The 11,217-nt window shown below is 40.5% G+C and overlaps 1 protein-coding gene across 1 annotated transcript; it reads left to right on the forward strand.

Moving 5' to 3' along the window:
• Positions 1-1,391: 1,391 nt before the first annotated feature.
• On the forward strand, positions 1,392-7,057 carry il20ra (interleukin 20 receptor, alpha; the record flags this gene model as incomplete). The annotated part of the gene is made up of 7 exons (XM_083933927.1): positions 1,392-1,661; positions 3,011-3,134; positions 4,133-4,341; positions 4,475-4,650; positions 4,746-4,890; positions 5,169-5,305; positions 5,966-7,057. The coding sequence occupies exons 1-7, from the start codon at positions 1,613-1,615 to the stop codon at positions 7,055-7,057; spliced, it is 1,932 nt and encodes a 643-aa protein (XP_083790053.1). The 5' UTR covers positions 1,392-1,612.
• Positions 7,058-11,217: the final 4,160 nt, after the last annotated feature.

The raw sequence follows: 11,217 nt of genomic DNA on the forward strand, positions 1-11,217 counted from the left end.
CCGTTTCGTCTTGTCATTATGACGTAAAATCTAGTTTATGTGTATAAACCCTTTCAAAGTTGTTAACATAAACATTTTAAATGTGCCCTAGTTCATTTCCTGTTGCAGTGTATGTGAATGGCATCAACGGACAGGAAGTAAACAAGGACCAAGGCTGTTGCCTAGCAATGGAATTCCGTTGAAAAGGTCTATAACCCTAATTCTGTAATTATGATGATTATAATATTTCACAAATATCTACCATGCAGCGTACACTTGGCATGCCTTTTTAAAATGTCATTTAGTTTAAGGTTGAATATGTAGAATATTTATTAAAAGCTGTATATTAAAAAAAGATAATAAAATAAAACACCCATAGGAGTTTTGAGGGGTACAGAATGAAAGTTTTGCTTTTCGATAAAAAAATAATAATAATTTAGTCTGAATTATTATTAAAAAAATTTTTTTTACCGGTTTGACAATTACTTTCTGTCACGTTCTGTTTGCGTTGTACCAGCCAATAGCGTTTTTGCATTGGGGGTTGCTAGGTCTGTTGTTGGGTGCAGCTACTGTAGGCTGGCACTGGGTGAAATGGAGTTTGCCAATCCTGCAGCTGCTTATTAGTCCCAGCAGCTGAGTGACCGGAGACGGGCAAAAACCAGAGTCAATATAGGCCAAGCACTCACTCCATGGACTGAGATAAAGGAGTTCAACAGCATTAAAACTCACACTCAAATGGCTACGTTTCTCCTTGATCTGTAAGCTAACTTTCATGTAAACTTAGTTGTAATGGCTAACGCTATCTGTCAGTCAAACTCCTCTGCGATACTTGTTTTTATGGTGCGATTTGCGAGGGGATGGGTTCAAACAGGCTCAAACAGACTCCGGTCTCCTCACTTGTCACATTCGTCAATGAACCTGGCAACCTGAATGTTGGAATTATTTTCTTTTGTTGTGACTACGATCTTGAGACACTAGATGGCGGTGTTCAGCTCATTCTCCATATTCAACCTTTAATATACTCTGTTGATTTTAATTACATACAAATGATTAAAATCACATTATTAAAAAATATATCATGTAGTTACACTACGAGATCACATATATGCAGACACACTTTATCTAAATATACTCAGATATACATTCAAACTAACTCTTGTGTATCCTTAGGAAGCTTATAGACTACAAAGACTTCTCCTCCAAAACACGACTACATCTACATCCATGGACTAACTTGAATACAAAATAATGAGGGATGTTAATACAGTAGTGAAACAGTAGTGTAACTTTCAATTACAGATCCGGTTACTCATTGAAGGGCACGCATGCACGCGCGCGCGCACGCACGCACAGGTGTAATGTGCGCAAACAAGTGAGGTCACATTCCTTCCTCATATACAAGGAAACCTGTCGCAGTCATGGTCGCAGTGGGTTATCCAGCAACTTTATCCACCCTCATGCAATGACTCCTTGAACGTGTTGTTGTTTTTCAGCTGATTTCTTTTAACCGTGGGGAAAAACAGGTGTTCTGTCGGAGGAGGTGTCGCAGCCTGGACACACACGGGGCGGTGGAGCCGCTGCCGGACGGTTGGACACTTGTGAAACTGTGAAAACATGATCGCTCCATACAGACATGTTGACAGTTTTAACTTTTCTGCACCTGGTGGCTCTGCACTGCACAGGTAAGACTGCAGTAAACTGCCATTGCTTGTCTTGTAAAACTACTGTTTTACTTTGCTACTTTTTAGGCTATTTGGTTCCCATGAAAAATTAATTACACCGAAACCCCGCGGTGTGTGTGTGTGTGTGTGTGTGTGTGTGTGTGTGTGTGTGTGTGTGTGTGTGTGTGTGTGTGTGTGTGTTTGTGTGTGTGTGTTTGTGTGGTTGTGGTTGTTTACTTTTACAAAACTTTAACACTTGGTTTTAAGTCTGAATTAGGTTAAGTGTCGGGGTTAGGCATTTAGTCATGATGGTATGTGTGTTTGTATATATGTACAGTATATATATATATATATATACTGTATATATATATATATATATATACAGTATATATATATATGTATGTATATAGACAGAGAGAGAGAGAGAGAGAGAGAGAGAGAGAGAGATATGCTATACATATTTTCCATCATGATAAATATCTTTGAATAATAGCACGAACCCAACCTGCCAAGCCCCTTTTTCTTGGTTTCCTTTGCAGGTTCTTTTTTTTTCTACTTAATTCCTCTAAATTGTTACTTCTTCGTGTTCTTTCAACATGTGCTGAATAAAATAAATCAAATCAAATGGTTAAGGTTACGGTTAGGGGCTAGAGAACGCAAAAGATAGATTTTGTGAGTGTGTGTGTGTGTGTGTGTGTGTGTGTGTGTGTGTGTGTGTGTGTGTGTGTGTGTGTGTGTGTGTGTGTGTGTGTGTGTGTGTGTGTGTGCGTGCGTGTGTGTGTGTGTGTTCAAGTGAACTGTTGCGCAGATTCTTTAAATCATTGACTGATCTGAATTGGTCTTCCTGTGGGGCTGATCTGATTAAATAAGAGTTTTATGATGTTGGCCCATATTACGCATATTAATCACTACAACCTGTCTTGGAACCATTATGCATGGGCATGGTTTCAAGTATGACACAATAATGAAACTCAAACCTGACTCACAGTCAAGGCTTTGATATCTTACTCCTCCTGTATGTCTTGTCCATGTGATGGTGAGTCTTAGCTTCTGTAAGGTAGGGCCAAGAGTCTGGGTCACAGGTCCGTCATTATAACACAACATAACAACTTTTTTTGTATCAGTGTGTGACCCTCGCACAAATAGTTTAATGAACTTTGGGTTTCCTTTCAATATGTCATGTAGGCTACATAGAAGTTAGAAGTTTCACGAGCAGCCAATTAGAGCCCGACAATATGAACTATAAGTGCTTTTGTGGTACTGTAAATACAAGAGGAAGTTTCTGCCCCAAAAATAACATAAACAGGCACTGGTAGAAACTCTGATGGCAGACGTGTGTCTCTTATCATGCTCGATCTCTTTCTCCTCAGTCTCCTCCTCTCCTCCCAGCCCCGTCAACGTGATCTTCACTTCAGTCGATCTGAGGAATTTTCTTCAATGGTTTCCGGGAAGCAACACACCAGATGATACTCACTTTACAGTGCAGTATGCCATGTAAGTAAAGATTTTGAAGTTTAATGGTCCCATATTGTAAAAAGTGAGATTTCCATGTCTTTTTATTATAAAGCAGGTCAAGTCAGTATAAATATTTCGTACCAAAATGCTCATTTGAGAGAAATGCACACAGCCCGTAACAGGATTCAATTTCTTTAAACGAGCCGTCAGGACTTCCGTAATGTTGTGATATTACAACTTTATTATAGAAAGGGTCACTACAGTGCAGGTACAGTCATTGAAATGACCATGATCATTCATTCATCATCAACCGCTTGTCCCTGTTGGGGTCGCGGGGGGCTGGAGCTGATCCCAGTTGACATTGGGCGTGAGGCAGGGTACCCACATAGAGACAAACAGAGACAGACAACCATGCACACCTAAGGGTCATTTTTAGAGTCATTAATTAACCTAACACCTAACCACTGGACTGTGGGACAAAACCGGAGAACCCGGACAAATCCTACGCAGACACAGGGAGAACATGCAAACTCCACAGAGAAGGAGTGGGCCCCAGCCGGGATTCAAACCAGGAACCCTCTCGCTGTGAGGCGTAGTGCTAACCACCACAGCACCGTGTCGCCTGACCATGATCACTAATCTTTAAAAATAATTTTATTTAACTAAAGTTGCCCTAAGAACAAAGCTTTTGTCTTCAAGGTACAAATACAGTAATTTTCTTTTTAGCGTATTGGTCATACTGTAATTGGACTTCACCTGGTTAGAGCTGAAGTTATTATAGGCCTCTCCTCTGCAGGTCTCAGAGGAATTTACAGACAAAAAAGAAGTAGAGAAAAGAAAGAAAGAGAAACAAAAGAAAAGGTAACTAGATCTAAACACAGCGTGTGAATGCTGAAGTTCCTCGTTTGAGGGGGAATTGCATATAAAGAGTAAAGCTGTGTTTCAAGCACAGTCCTTCCATTCGTACAGTCCCAGCTTGTGCAGGGACTCAGAACAGTCATCCTCTGATCAGTGTGGGTCTTATCTGTCTTTCCCAGCTACGGAGACAGTGTTGAGGGCAGCAAAGGAAGACGGGTGCACTGGCGGGCGGTGCGGCGGTGTACACAAATAGTGCGGAGCTGGTGTGATCTGAGCAATGAGACGTGGGATCTGGAGCAGGGATACCATGCCAGGGTTCGTGCTGTGAGCCAGAGGGAATCCTCCAAATGGGCCTTGACACGGAGGAGATTCGATCCAAAGACGGACAGTAAGTTAAAGTGACATTCTGCGTGAAAATACGGAACCATAAACACTAACAAACACACAGTTGTTAAGTTGAAATTTCGACTTAAACTTTTAAAAATCTACCCGAAACTTAATATGTTGGTTTATCTGTACAGCTAGTTTTGGCCCTCCCCTGGTTTCTGTGGAAATAGAGGACAACAATGCAGTCGTCATTCTGAAGGGACCAATGAGATATCAGCCTAATAACCACACCCCAGCAGTTTCCATGGCGACACTCTACCCCCAGATGACTTACAACCTCTCCATCGATAATACCCGTCATGGCCAGACTGTGAGTAAATATATAGCTCCTCTCACCCTCCTGGAGCAGACAGGCTGTTAAATCAAACACACCTAATGTTAATCTGTGTGCGTGTCTGTTTGTAGCACCATTTCCCTGTGGCCTCCAGTTCCTACAAATATCGCCTGATGGAGTACGATACAGAGTACTGCTTCTCTGCCAAGACAAGATTCCTCTCCATGCCCGCCCGATGTCAGTCCTCTGCACGGCAATGCATAACCACGCCCAAAGGTACAGCCTCATTGTGGGCGTGAGAAAATATTTGGTACCCGTTTGACAGGTAGAACAGAATGTGACGAGACACAGAGAAGCAAAAGTGAAGTTAATGTCCGTGCCAGAGACGTCTTTTTTTGTTGTTGCTTAAAATAAATAAAAAGTTTTTAGCTCGATAACAGTGCAATATCAGATTTTACACAATGAGTTCTGATATGGCCTTATATACATAGTATTTCCATTTAATGTGGATTATGCATTTGTCTGACATGTTCCTGATTCCCTTCTCCCTCCAGACCCTGTGATTGGCCAGCTGCAGAGGGTGGTTGTGGGCATTGTTGTTCCATCTGTCTGCATGTGCATGGTAGTGGTGGTTGGCTACTTTCTCTATTGCTACTTGACAGGGAAAGGACAGAAGAGCCCATACATACTGGTAATGCAACACACACACACACTGATATTGTCACTGCGTTTTACTCATTTTTTTTCTTAATTTGGTTTGGTTTATTTATGGACATAGAAAGACAAAGAAGGATTCAAGGGATAACATGTGAAAGGGAGGAGCACTTTTTTCCAACATGGTTAGTTTTGTGTTAAAAGGTTAAAGGGGCACTCATTTTACACATAAAGAGCAGTTTGTTTTTTAGATTTAGAGTTTTATTGTACATTTTCAAACATAGAAGAACAGTGTACTTGTCATGACAAACAGCTATAGCATATCATTTTGGATTTGGAGACGTAACATTCTTAGGGAAAGCCTGCGTTACAAGCAAGGCCGTGGAGTTTAAAATATTTGGGGCCTCTTTTCCAGCCAGGGACAGTCTAACAAAACAGATGCATTATAGGAAAAGTGAGATGCAGTGATTTGGGAGTATGACCTATGCTATGGACTCAAATGTGCCTCCGCCGATGAAATGTGGACCTTTTAAGCACTGACTTTATTCTAATGTACAATTGGTATGTGATAAATAAATAATACAGTTTTGACAATTGTGCCGCATCTCAAAATGTCAGTAATGTCATGTTTATTTCAAAAATGTTTCAAAAGCTATTGGCCAGGTTTTTAATACACACCTTCTCCTTCAACATCCAGAACCTGCCTTCTTTGCATCCGCCCGCTCTGACCCTCCCGCCTGAAAATACCAACCTCATCGTCATCACCGTCATCAAAGAGCTACAACCGAGCAGCATATCAGACCCTGCGTGCACCGAGCGGCCACTGCACGTCACACACCCCCCACCGGGATACGCCTCTCAGAGACCCGGAACACCGGTAGAGCCCGAGGAACCGTGGGATGATTTGTCCAGTGACTATGGTTTCATTGGTGTGTCTCCTACAATCGATATCCGAGGAGAAGATCGGAATAATCCGAAAGGCGATCACCAGAAATGCGCAGCAAAAGACAGTTACGAGAAGAAAGAGTGGAGAGTTGAAGACTTCCCTGGATGCACACGCGCACAGAAGGAGATGAGCACACTTGTACAAGCACAAGCATGGTCACAGCCAGTGTTACTGAACCAAACTCAGGCACCATTACTGTCTCAGGTAGCACCTATGGGAGAGGTGAATGGAGAGTTTCCAGGTTTGTTTCTAAACACAACCCCACGAAATGGCCTCTTTTATATTCCTTTAAATCTACAAACAAAGAAGGAGGGAGGAATGGGGGCAGTGATGAGATTAAGAACAGATGGAGAGATAGATGGAGATGTGGAGGAGAGAAGTGAAAATGAGGAAGTGCCCCTTCTCTCTGCTTACGCCTCTCAGAACGCCATGCCTACCTCCAGCTCTGACCAGTCGTATTTCTTACCAGATGACTATGGGCTTCTGAGAATGGCTACAGCGCAGAGAACAGTGGAAGATGATGAGAAGGAGGAGGAAGAGGAGGGAACTATTTGTATTGATTGGGATCCCCAGACCAGGAAACTAGTGGTGCCAGACATGGCGATCAACAAGGAAGAAGGGTTGATACAGGGGGAGAGGGGGAGGGAGAACAGGATGGGAGGAGTGGAGGAGGAGGAGGTGTATGCGAGGAAGGGCGAGCTGAGGTTGGAAAATGTGTTTGTAAGACAAGGGTCTGAGGAAAAGGCAGAGGCACAGAGAGAGATGGAGAGAGGTGGGTCAACAGGGTGGGAGGCGGATGATTTTTTGGCCAGATGGAGTTTGGTAATCTCGATGGACCAGTAGATCAGATCAGTGGTTCCCAAAATGGGGGTCCTGGTCCATGGGGGCACCAAATCTTCATGGTGATCGCGAGGCCTTTTTGATTTAAGGGGGTTTAAGACAACTCTTTTTTTTTTCTTTTTAACAATTTGTTTGTTATTCAGAAGGATGCTTCATAAATGATGCTTTCTGCTTGTCTCATCTGTCAGTGAATTACCGTGAACTCCCTTCCAGCGTTCACTATTTGGGTTAATTGCACAGTTTGTTCGTAGTTGCGTACTGTTATTGTTATACATTGAATATAATATGAAATACCCGTGAAATATGTCACTTAGTCAGGAGTCGTCACTCAATGAAAGAACAGGGGTCCCTTAAGGAAAACAGGTTGGGAACCACAGCAGTAGATGATATTCATCAAAATATTGAAGTTATTACGAAAGATGCTCTTCTTCTGTACTTATAATGTACGGTTAAATGCAGTAGCATGACCTATCAGTTTTATTTAGAATACATGTGATGATGTAAAATTCTTAGGAAGCACGCAGTACCATAGTCAGGTTAGTTTTATACCAGTGAATGTTGCCGCTTCATTATTATTATCATAACTTTATGATCTGAACTCAACAAATCACACTAATCAATATAATTTTGAGAAGACTGTAGTACACTAATCAATGTCTTCTTTATTTATTTCTGCTTCATATGAAGTCAAAGTTGCATTCGACATGAGTTTCATCATAACCTACACTGTATGAGTGGTCAGGATGAAGAGGTCCTGTGAAAAGAGATGCATGAACACAGACGTAGTCCCCATGTTTTGCTATCCTGATCATATGGGGAAATTAATCCAAATGAGGCAGCGCAGACTAAAACCGAGTGTCACAAAAAAGATGTCACAAAATGGTCAAATTATCAAACATTATGGCACTTTTGGCATTATTGATTGTACAGCGTACAGAGGGGAAAACTATTGTACAATACAATAATTATCCTACATCTGGAAACGCTGTGTAACAAAGTATTCTTCCTAAGTAAATGTGATGTCACCATGGTAACCAGGGCATCAGATCTCAACCCAACACAGCACTTACAGACTGTTCTGGACCGGTGTCTGACACATGATTTTTATTGTGAAAGCGTCTTTGAATTTAAATACAATCTATTATTATTATTATTAGTAGTAGTAGTAGTATTTTTAAAATACCAAATTCAAAAATTCTTCCAGGGATTTGGTAGAAGTAAACCTGATAAAGAAAGTTAACTTTGGTGTTTTCTTTTGTTTACTTGTTACTGCTGTCAGGTGGAGTCAGTGTAGTTGTGGGTACTTTCAGGTTTAATTTATTATCATTAGTCTGTTCCTGTTTTAGTTCCCAGTGGAGCACTTAAACTGTTCTTGTTGAGACACATTGGGGCAGTATGTGTTTGTCCTGTATGTTTGTGGTAAACTGGTAAACTTGTGGCATGCCTTTTAATATAAATCCACCGTTGCTTGATCAATATGTGAAGGGAGCACTGATGTGTTCATATATTATGAAGTTAAAACTATAGCACTTTATATATTTCTTCTACTCACTGTAGGGATTTTATAAATAATGAAGCTGCCTGTCAGTATGTGTCAATATCATCTGTGACTTTGCACTAAAAGTCAACATTATTTTGCATTATTTCAATCATTCATTTCTTTCTTTTCTTCAAACAAATTACAGTCTGCAGTGCAATATTACAGAATGATCACTCCTTGATAAAGAATGATGAACACTACAGTACATAAATTATGTTTTATTATAATTATACAATAAAAGAATTACACTCTGCACGCTTTGCTGTTTAGCCCACATGAAGTTGTAACATTTTATATGAAGGAAGTTTTTATTTTGACCGTCTTCACACGGCACTTACCAACGAGATGATTGTCTCTGGCAGGGGATTACTGTAAAATCTCTTCCTGTATACATAATCTGCATGTTTCAAAAGCTACAGTAAGGGGAAGTAATGAAACTCTCCAGGTACATTTAGCTTCAGATTCAGGTATTTACACAACTCAGGTTGTCTGTAATGTAATGATTGGTTTGATGCTGTGCATGAAGTTGTATCCATTTTGTTAAAATTGTTTTACTCCGGGCAAAAAAAGTATGTTTTTTTTCATAGTTGTGTATGTTGCAAAAACAGAATGATTGTATATTCAAATAAACGACTAAGCAAACTTATTAACTATTCTGTTATGCTATGTTTGTAACAGTTATTCATTCTCAGAAGGAATCTACAGTTTCATAATATTCACACACTTGAGGAATGAATACACTGTTAAACTTTCATTCCTGACGTTTGCCTGAAGATGCAACAAGAGTGAATAGAGACATCTGCTGGTCAAATATATAACATATAAACTCCCATCATGACATGTTCTGTAGAGCAAGTGCACTTCTGCATTTTAATTCCAAATGAATGAATGAACTTTAATTTAAATCCATTTGAGTTTACTAGCCAAACATGTTTTACTGTAATGCATCTTGAGGAGTCATTGCGTGACATCTACAGAAAAATATGTACTTTTACTTTTACTTTCATGTCAGTACATAGCATATCACCACTTTGACACCAATCTAGCCTAAGGACAGTGTAGACAGATGTGTGTGGCAGCCAAATATTTCCAAATTGTATAAATGTACCAGGGACGGTGTTGGGAAGAGCATTTAAACATTTTAAAGTAGCAATACAATTATATAATGTCATTATTACAAGTAAAAGTTGCATTGGAAATCTTAAAAGTCTACAAATAGCACTATACGCAAAGTAACAAAAGTAAAAGTGGTTCTTTTTATATGTCACTTATAGATGATAAGGTAAAAAGACAGTAGAAAGACAATAAAAAAATAAAAAATTAATTATTAAAATTAATGACGCAACGCTAAGTAAAAGCCCAACAGAATTAGAATCAAAATATATTTAAAGAAACAAAAGTAAAAGTAGGCTACTCATTATGTACAATGTCCCATTTCAGAACAATATGTGGCCTATTTTTATAATTCATTTAATATTGAGCCTCGCTTCAATGTCTCAGCTGGTAAAGGTGGGGTTAATTTCGAGGAAAGTAAATAGTAAAAAAAAAAACGGGACAAATAAGCAGCTGAAGGATTGGCAAACTCCATTTCACCCAGTGCCAGACTAAAGTAGCTGCACCCAACAACAGACAACCCTGGCAACCTGCAATGCTCAACGCTATTGGCTTGTAATATGTAAACAGAACATGATGGGAAGTCATTGTCAAACCCGTAAATGTAAAAATTAATTCAGACTAAATAGTTTTTTTAATGGAAAAGCAATACTTAAATTCTGTACCCCTCAAAACGCCCAGTGGGTGAATTATTTTATATAACCTTTGATGTCACAACTGGTAAAGGTGGAGCTAATTTCAACAAAAGTAAATAGTAAAAAAAAAAAGTTCTATTCTTAAAAAACACAAAATTATGAAAACACAAATGAAAAAAAGTCCCCTTTGGGTGGCGCGCTGTCTTTAAACGGCAGCTCCTCCATCTGCCCTCATCCATCATGGCGTCGTGCGGCTCAGCTTCAGCCTCCGCTCCCGCATCACTGGGCGGGGACCGGCGGAGGGTCGGACCTGCCAGCCGTTGGGCACTTCCGGCGGGCTCGGGTTTCCTTCGACTCGGCATTTAAATTGAGCTGCAGGACATCAGCTGCTGCTACATTCAGAGCATTGCTGTGACAGAAAACAAACCCGTAGCTCCAGCACACACACATAAAAGAAAATAGTTGATTTTGAGGAGGTTTGTGGTGCTTTTTGCCGCAGCGGTTGAACAATAACGGGGGTTGTTGTGCTCTGACAGCGGCTCGGTGCATCATTTTTGGGATTCCTCTGCTTAGTTAGCTGCTGGACGGCAGTGAATAGCGGTACCGTCGTATTGTGCACTGGCGGACTGATTTAGGCGTTTCTGGGCTGTGTTTTGTTTACTGAAGCAGACAGGTAAACAACAAAACAACTTATTGAATGCAGTGTTTCGGTCCAGGAGCGCGAGTGGCCTGGACTCGGGAGGACCGATGGACTCGATGATGATGATGATGATGATGAGAGTGCATTTGAATCGTCAGGTTTAAATTCTGATTAAATACAACCATTTAGATTGTTTGTTGTTGTTATAGATCCTTAATTAGCCTTCAACTGCCTC

Source organism: Echiichthys vipera (assembly GCF_963691815.1).
Source record: "Echiichthys vipera genome assembly, chromosome: 19".
NCBI classification, from domain to species: domain Eukaryota; kingdom Metazoa; phylum Chordata; class Actinopteri; order Perciformes; family Trachinidae; genus Echiichthys; species Echiichthys vipera.